The following is a 9,811-nucleotide window of genomic DNA, read 5'->3' as shown; positions in this document are numbered from 1 at the left end:
AATTTGACATTTTTGATATTTTAACTTTGATATTTTTTGCTGTTTCATGCACAAAATCACTTAAATTTGATATTTTTGGTCTAAAAACTAGACTTATTTTCTTGGGTCGTTTTACTCATCAAGAAAAGGCATCTTAATTTAAGAATTGTTAGATATTTTTACTGAAAAACAAGACAAAAATACTATGAAATTATTTTCTTGAAAATAATTTTTTGCAGTGTATGGCCTTCAAAAGATCCAAATGATGCCACTTCCTCTTAAAAATGTGACTTGTGGGATATTCCTAACTTTTCCGAGGGGGAACATGTTGGGTAACAGAACTGAGTGAAATCCTGGGGACATGACTAAAATGTGCATTTTATCTAAATATTTTTTAAGTCATAATATTTAAAGCAAAGATGGGATGTGGCCCACACAAAAATGCAAAAAAGACATCTAAAGAATTGTATGTATGGTAGTGTAAAGATAAAGAGCAGTAGCGAATAAAAATGCTGTTTTTCAGTGTAGTTTTTATTAATGTTTTAAATTATATCATTTAAAATTCATTTTAATATTAAGCAAAGTGTCCTGCATGTTAATTTAGAGTTAGTTTTCTTGCATTTTTATACACATCAATCAATGTTTTTTTTTATAAAGCACATTTAAGGTGCGGACCAAAGTGCTGCAATCAAAAAATAAAAACCAATCACAAGATCTGGCAATGTTAAAAGCCAAAGAAAATAAAGTTTTATTTTATAAATATTATGGGGACAGAAATGGCACAGATGGCCCAAATGCTTCTGAATTTACACACATATGAGTGAGATTTGAGATCTTTGATGGAGAGGAACATATTCAGTGAATAATGACTTTTATTATATGACTACTAACACATCAATAATAAAGTGCTATACGGTACTGTTACTGTTGTATCAGTGTAGATTTAACAGCAGATGATTCCGGGCCGGATCCACTGAATTTGGCCGGTAGTCGTCTATTGTCTGGGAAGTTAAACCTTCCCAGGAGTACACTTATTAAACATACTGTTTTCATGCACTAATTTTGTACTTAAAGGGGACATATCATGAAAATCTGACTTTTTTCACGTTTAAATGCTATAATTGGGCCCCAGGTGCTACTATCAACCTAGAAAATGTGAAAAAGATCAACCTAGTAACTTTGTTTTGGTTAATCATTCTCTGCAAGCAGGTGAAAAAAATAGGTAATTGAATTTCGGCTCCCCTTGTGATGTCAGAAGGGGAAAATACCACCCCTTAATCTCACTATCCAACCACAGCACTGCCAATTACAACAGAGATCAACTCATTTGCATTTAAAAGGACACACCCAAAAAACTGCATATTTTTGCTCACACCTACAAAGCAGTGGCGGCTGGTGACTTCTTTTTTTGAATCGCATGATGCGAAGTTCGTCACAACATTTATGTAGCTTGTCATGTGTGTGTGGTTCGTAATTTCAAAATATGTGTTCTGCGCTTTGAGAGATTGTGTGTGCATCACGTGTCATGCCAAAATAAGTGCCTGCTGCAGAATTGTCTAAAGGGTGTTTGATAAAAGAGACGCTCGCGTTTGCCAGATACTCCCATAATCTCATGCGTTATCAAAGTTTACTGTTAAGGAAGTGTCTAGCGTGTATTTTGGGAACGCGAGCGTCTCCCTTATCACAAAAGGATTCGACGCGTGTGCAGCAGGCACCCATCCTGACAAAACACATATTTTGGAAAAGGGAACCACACACGTGACAATCCAAACACCTATTTTGAATTAGCACATCCTCGGATGAGCAGTCACGAGCCGCCACTGCTACAAAGTGGCAATTTTAACATGTTATAATAAATTGTCTATAGCTAAAACTTCACATATGTACTTTGGGATTTAAAAAAAAAGATATATTGTGAAATGTCCCCTTTAATACTTTTCACATAAATCCAGACAATACAGTGAGAGACAGCAGCATATCTGCTTTACAAAGAATACAGGAAGACTTTTCCTTTCTAGCAAATGTAGATTTTTCTTCTTTCTTGGTAAGAATCATATGAATGAGAGCCAGTCTTGGGAACGCAGTGCCGGATGCGGTCCAAGTCTGAGGATCTCGGTGTGTGAGTTCATATTCAAATATTTGATAAATGAATGGTTTCAACATCAGAGCCACACACAGCTGTGATAATAACATTCCCAGCCGAGACTGCAGAGCTCACATTTACATCGAACAATTCATTCTTCTGCTATTAACGTCATCTCTATAGAGTTTAAACAGGAATATGAACTTCATCTGCAGGTCATGAACACACAAACACTGAAAAAATCTGATATGAAAGATTTCCAGCCTACACATCCTTGAGGATCAGATAAGACTGAAGATAATGTTGGATAAATTCAAAGAATGACTGAGCTTACTCATGACTGAGCTTAATCCATCTTTAAAATCCAGTTAACTCTTTCCCCGCCATTGATGAGTTATTTCGTCAATTAAGAGAAAACATTTCCCTGCCAAGTTTTTACGGTAACCTGTAATTCCGCTATTATCCACTACATGTCGCTCTTACCCAATTTAAAAAAACTGAAGCAAAAATTAATTCAATTCATTTTAAACTCTGTGTATGTTTTGATCATCATTCTGAATCTGATCTCTAACAAAATTCCTTTACAAAACGCAAATATTTCAGCTTTTGGCTCAAAATTTGGTAGTTTTGTTTGTTTGTTAGCAGAGGGTCTTTTTTCATTTGAGATATTGAACATTTTCCCGGAAGGCATTTTGTGAAACTCACAAAAAATGCTGGCGGGCAACTTAAAAAAAAAGGCGTGCAGGGAATGAGTTAACTGTGTGACCACATACATACATAACATCTACACCAGATGAGAGACAGACTGAGCACATACATGTGCGTTATAAGAGGACACAAATGAGTTGTAAATTGGAGTGCATTAGCATTTTATAATATAAGTAAGATTGCAGAGCTCTGGGGTCTCATTTATAAAAATGTGCGTAGGACTCTTAAAAGTCTACGTGCGCACAAAAGCCAAAAATGGCCAAAAAATATTACGACTTATAAAACAAAGCAATGTTCCTCTTATAAACACAGATCACCTGCAAGTGTGCATACATGAATCATCCTCAGATCCCACCCTACAACCCCATTTTCCCACCAATTTTGTTTTTTATAGATCGGATGGGAACTGGCGTATGCACATTTCGAGCCCCGTTTTGTGCGTACACACACGCTTTATAAATGAGACCCCTGGAATTTTTGAAAATTCCAAGTTGGAAACTTAAGGAATTAAAGGAAAATATTCATAATGTTGGTAATTTTTACAAACTGCATCACATACAAAAATCTGACCCATCTTCATCCGTGTGCCAAAATTGCCATATATTCTGGTGTATTTTCCATAGGAAGTGTCCAAAATTCCCAGAATTTTGCAACCCTAAGAGGTACTGTAACAATACATGTACAGACTTTATAATGAGTACAGATAGATTTAACATTGCTGAAAAAATATGGTGCAAGAAAATATTGATTGATAAAATCGGAAAATTCAAAATTTCCACATTTTTAAGTAAGCACCTTAATACTTCCAAATCCTTTCAGTTTAAAGACATAATTTTTTATAATATGAAAGCACAACTAATATTCTAATTAATTGTTGTTCTTTTTTATTATTCATAAACAATAATTATTTAACTGACCTCAAACCCTTTTTCTGCACTGCTGCAGGGTTCAAGAAATTCTGAATATTCATAGATAAGCCAGCGTAGTTTAATATTCATATATCACATGCACGAGACCCCCAATAGTGAGAATCTCTCACGTGTCATTAACATTCTGGATAATTTGGGGGTCTTGTCATTGCCTAAACTAGGGCCACATGTACATCACAGGCACGTCACACATACCCCATTGTGTGCATAGTTTAAATCGTCACGATCAACTTCTGCATGCTTTTATCGACCCGATCGATTGATACGAGCTTTATTCATTGACTGACAGCCAGAACTACGGCAGGTACCTTGTGACGTCACAGCCGATGATTCTACTGTAGTGGGCAGATGCAGCCACGTCACAGCTCTCTTCATAGCAACAGTAGAGTATGACCTACATGTATTACACATCCCAAGGGCAAAATCAAGCATTTTTTTCAAATTAATAACCCTACCCGTCTCGTGCCCGAGGGTAATATGTGCTTTTCTGCTGCACTCGACAGAAAACACAGCACTTTAATACGGAAAACAATTAAAGTTACAGCATATTTACGATTCGATTTCTATAGCAATGATTAAAAAGTAAAATAAATGATAAGTTACAGGAAAATCAGACTTATTTAACACAATATACATTTATTTGAGACTTACCATATTTACATAACTATCAGAATAAATCTCACATTCATGAATATCACACAAACACATTCACGATTCAGCACATTTTTCCCGAAGATCCGGAATCCGAAGCGGCGGGAAGCGCGTGCCTGGCACTGGCAAGGGAGTAGCTTGCGCAGTCATCTCCATAACGGGCAATGTCACATCCCAAACCAACAGCACAAACTACTACCTCAGCCAGTACACGGCCCGGTCACAGCCACAGTCCGACAAACACGACGAACTTGAACTCGCAGAAATCCGAGAATCCACGTTGCTGTCCAGAACGCGCCGTGAACCCGAAGTGAATGGTCGTAGTACTCGTGAACGAGCTACACTCCCTTCTGCCACGACGTTATTGGCTAGGAGCGCAGCCAATGGCGTGTCAGAGGGACACCGCCCACGTCACACACACCCACATGGAGGCCACGCCCTCCTGCAGGCTTTAAATGGTAAGGGGAAATTATGAACTGAACGATACAATGCAGCGCTTTAAGTGGTTACTTCCGGTTTAAATCACCGTTTTAAATATCATCCACAAAAAAAATGATTTGATTTTAGATGGAATAAGTATATTTAACAAACAATTTAATAAAATTTGACAATTTCTTCAGAACAAAACACATAACATTCCTAAAGGTACTTTGTCATCCTTTATTGAATTTATAGATTGGAAGGAAGCCTGGCTGTTACCTCACAAGTACTGAATTCCCAATATGGATGTTGACAATTCTTGCTCATTTTGTGGACCCATTTATTTTTCCATGGTGACAAAACTAATGCCAAATTAAAATAGAGCATTTTCACAAAATTTTAAGCAAGCCCCTTAATACTTAAATCCTTTCAGTAAAAAGACATAATTTCTACCTATGAATGCACAACTAATATTCCAATGAATAATTGTTATTTTTTATTTTGCTTGGAATTTTTTTATTCATAAACAAATTCTGTAACTCGCAGCCTACTTTTCCACATTTCCTAATTGAAGTTCAAGCATTTCTTAAATCCCTAAGGTTTTTTTAAAAATAAAGTAACATTTGTTTGTGTTATTTTTTTTTTTGTCCATTTATTTAAGTGGGAAACGGTGTTTTGTAACTGTTTAAATAGTATATTCTGGAATGTTCTTTGGGGGTTTTTACAACAAAAATGTAATAAATATAGAGTTTAAAAAATAATAATAATAAAGTAACAGATTTTAGAAATCTTATGATTTTTTTTGTAATATCACTGATGCATAATGTTTCCTCTGCATATGTTTATCTTTTTTATTGTATTTATCTTTTCTCTTCCCTTTTTCACTGAAACTACATGAATAATTTATGTGATTTTACTCCTGTAGAGCAGAGGTGGGCACACTAGGGCCCACAGGACAGATCTTGCTCGCTGGACACTTTTATCTGACCCGCAAAGCAGTTTATAATTATATTAAAGGACAAGTTGGGTATTTTACACTTAAAGCCCTGTTTTCAGCTTGTTTATGATGAAATAGAACGGTTTTGACTGAAATTTGGACATATGCTGCTGACGCAAGAATTTTCGGTTTCTGTGGTATCACCCTCACAATGGCTGCATAGGTGCACTAGAACAATCTTTCCTAAAATGCATTAAACTTTCGTTTACAAAGACGTGAAACTCAGCGAGTGGTCAGGGGTGTTCACTGATATGCTCACACAAAAATCGCTGCAAAATACGCACTCCAACAGGTTTAATCGTAGTTTTTGCCAACTCCATTGACTTGTATTAGATGTGCTGTGAGGTACGGTATTACTCCGCGCTGGGAACTTTGTTTGTATTCTTGCAATTGGCAAAGGCGGATTAGTGCCACCACCTGGGCTGGAGTTTCTATTTTTCAAGCTCTCAACGGAAGAATATACGGGTGTGAGGCGTTTGGAAAAATAAGTCCACAAGTGTACAACGAATGCTAAAACACCTGTTGGAAAGCATCTTTTGCAGCGATTTTTGTGCGAGCACATCACTGACCCCCCCTGACCACTCGCTGAGTTTCACGTCTTTGTAAACGAAAGTTTAATGCATTAACACATACTGACTTCTTTCTGATGTTAGTGATTTGCCAAGAGATATTGCCATTTAAATAACCCAAAACTGCTTACCTCTGTTTTTAACATCATGATGATATGTAATAACTATCGAGTAATGCATATGAAATGATTTCTCCTTAAAAATATGAAGCATGCTTTAATTACATTAAGCTTTTTTTATTTTTATTTGTTGTAACCACAAATGTACTATGGTCTCAGTATTTAAAAATTGTGGTAATACAAATGACAATTAATCTGCTAAAACATGGTTACTACACTAGTAAAACCATACTTAATCTTCCTAAAGTTTGGCCACTCCTGCTGTAGAGACTCCATCTTTTCATTCTGTTTAATGTTTGATACATAAACAAAAAAACTAGACGGTTTCATTTGACCCTAACCAAAAAAAAAAGGCAACGCGCTCTGCTCACACGCGAGCATGTGATTTTCAAAACGATGGTTTCAGTATTAAATGCTCTGCTAAATGCAAATTATTTGTAAAATAAGCAAAGATGTGACACATTTAATGTTCATAGAACTGTAGCATTTATTATTGTACACACACGGGTTCAACCCTTCTCAATGTGACTAAAGATGACGTGGAATGTTACAGTAAGATCTTGCATAAAATCCCAAATTGCTGTTGAGAAAATTTCACAAAAAAAGACCGTCCTTCATTTATTTATGATGATTTTTCTTTAAATGATTTTTGATTTTGACCTCATTTTGAACGTAATTCTTAATGACATCTTTAACACTATCACCAAACACTGTACATGAGGGGGAAAACAAAAACCGATAAAAACAACAAACACTGCAAATTTAATGTAGCTGTTAATACATCGTTAAAGTCGGCCAATCGGAATCTACGCAGCTCGTATTAGAAGCTTAAAACAATGGCATTTGGAGCTGTCGATCAGTGACGTTTGCCATGGCGATGGGGGCGAGTCCTCACGCGTGGGGTGTGAAACAGTCACATTCATGATTGTGGCGGAATAAAAACTTTCAGTCACGATTCGCCGTTCTGAACTTTGGAGACGGGCGGCTGCATGAAGTCCTTAAAGGGCCCTAGTGCGTCTTTGAGGGCGGAGCTTACTTCAGGTGATGAGCAGGTGATGCATTCCACCAGAGTGGGGTACAGCGCGATCACCTGAGCCCAAACGTTACCGTCCACTGATGGAGAGTGAAGAGAGACAGAAATAATCAAAATTAGCACCCATGCCTGTAATGTCTAATAATGCTGTCATGATGATATTTTGAGACAGACAGGCAGAAATAACTAATAGAAAATAAATGCTTTGAACCAGCGAGAAACTGAACAATGTTTTAGAGAGTTTAATGACAAATATCTCTCACCGTTTTCCGGCTGTGTCTTTTTGAGAGAATCCATGAGTGTACTGATGGCTTTTAAGACAAAGATGATCTCAGTCACTTGTTGCCTTGGAAAAACAAAATGAGTGATTTATAATGTCTATTCTGTATAATTCAATTTTGGTTGAACAATTTATAGCTTTGTTGTAAAAGTCAAAACTGTGGTCATAAAATCTTACATTTCACCCCAAAATCAGAATGGATGAAAGAAATAATGCATTTAAATTTTCTAATTTAATTGTTTTTAATTTGAACTAAAACTATAAATAACATCCATATTTGTATGATACAGCTGCAAACACATATTTGAACACCTGTCTATCAGCTAGAATTCTGACCCTCAAAGACCTGTTAGTCTGCCTTTAAAATGTCCACCTCCACTCCATTATTATCCTAAATTAGACCTGTTTGAGGTCTTTAGCTGCATAAAGACACCTGTCCACCCCATACAATCAGTAAGAATACAACTACTAACATGGCCAAGACCAAAGAGCTCTCCAAAGACATCACATTAGAGACAAAATTGTATACTTCCACAAGGCTGGTAAGGGCTACGGGGAAATTGCCAAGCAGCTTGGTGAAAAAAGGTCCACTGTTGGAGCGATCAATAGCAAATGGAAGAAGCTAAACATGACTGTCAATCTCCCTCGGACTGGGGCTCCATGTAAGATCTCACCTCGTGGGGTCTCACTGATCCTAAGAAAGGTGAGAAATCAGCCCAGAACTACACGGGAAGAGCGTTTCAATGACCTGAAAAAAGCTGGGACCACCGTTTCCAAGGATACTGTTGGTAATACACTAAGACGTCATGGTTTGAAATCATGCATGGCACGGAAGGTTCCCCTGCTTAAAGCAGCACATGTCCAGGCCCGTCTTAAGTTTGACAATGACCATTTGGATGATCCAGAGGAGTCATGGGAGAAAGTCATGTGGTCAGATGAGACCAAAATAAAACTTTTTGGTCATAATTTTACTAAACGTGTTATCTGTAATACCGTGATTATACAGGCTACAACTTAATGTATAAATTTGTTTAGATTCTGTGTTATAGTGACTACTACATCTATTTAAGCCCACATCTTATTTGATGTATTTATTGTATATATTTTAATATTTAAATTTGTGCTTCAATACTCTTTAATCTCTGTTTTAACCTTACAAGCCTAACCAGGGACAGGGGTTGCAAATTAGTCTTGGCTATAAACCTGTATGCATGGAATCTACTTTGTATTTTTTATAAAGCAATGTTTTATCCATTTGTCTCTGTCAAATAAACATTAAATAAATATAAATAAATAAATAAATCAAACATCAGAAATAAAGTAATTTACTGCCATTGACTGAATCACTTTTGTAAAATAAATAAGAATGAATGTTGAATTTAAAGTGAAAGATATGTACTGTATATATTTGATTACTTTACACAATATAATATTATTCAGTGCTTTAAGTTTTTCAAGAAGGGCGATTTCTTGTGTGCCTTTGTTCTATTGTTATTAATTGTAATTCTGAAATGTTAGTGGCATTAAATTTCCATATGATAAAATTCTTATTAAAAGTAATATAACTTGACTGTGAAGTATATCATTATTGTTAGTTAAAATGACTCGTATAATGATAAAACATTTAGCTCATCGCCCACCCCTATATTCGCTATTAGCAAGCCATGTTTACAGGTTAGTGTTAATCTAATAGCTTTTTTCGTGCAACTGTTATTCTGAATTATTCTAGATTATATTTACGTAAAACAACTTCAGCAGTGTTTTAGAAAAATGTGTTTTATGAAATGTCATAAAACTGGGGCCCAGTGAGCTCTTAATGCGGCCCTGACCGGGGGTCATGTTAATCTTTAATACCGCGATTATCCACTAGATTACCCAATTTATAAAAAAATTTAAACTCTGTGTATGTTTTGATAATCATTCTGAATCTGATCTCTAACAAAAAATTCCTTCACAAAAATATAATTATTTCAGCTTGTTTTTTTTTTTTAAGAAAAATACACATATTTAAAAGTTTATAAGCAGAGAAAAAATATAGATGGG

The 9,811-nt window shown here is 36.0% G+C and overlaps 1 protein-coding gene across 4 annotated transcripts in view; it reads right to left on the bottom strand.

Moving 5' to 3' along the window:
- Positions 1-6,917: 6,917 nt before the first annotated feature.
- The window catches only part of mon2 (MON2 homolog, regulator of endosome-to-Golgi trafficking), a 34,316-nt gene continuing 31,422 nt past the window's right edge, over positions 6,918-9,811 (bottom strand). For all 4 annotated transcript variants that reach the window (XM_055192124.2, XM_055192126.2, XM_055192127.2 and 1 more), the window contains 2 exons: positions 7,752-7,834; positions 6,918-7,568 (listed from right to left, as the gene is read on the bottom strand). In XM_055192124.2, the coding sequence (XP_055048099.2) occupies positions 7,405-7,568; positions 7,752-7,834 (247 nt within the window). In that variant the 3' untranslated portion in view covers positions 6,918-7,404. The remainder of the gene's footprint in view (positions 7,569-7,751; positions 7,835-9,811) is intronic.

Source organism: Misgurnus anguillicaudatus, chromosome 6 (assembly GCF_027580225.2).
Source record: "Misgurnus anguillicaudatus chromosome 6, ASM2758022v2, whole genome shotgun sequence".
NCBI lineage: Eukaryota > Metazoa > Chordata > Actinopteri > Cypriniformes > Cobitidae > Misgurnus > Misgurnus anguillicaudatus.
Note: the sequence above shows the minus strand (reverse complement) of the source record. Positions and strands in the feature narration are given on the sequence as shown.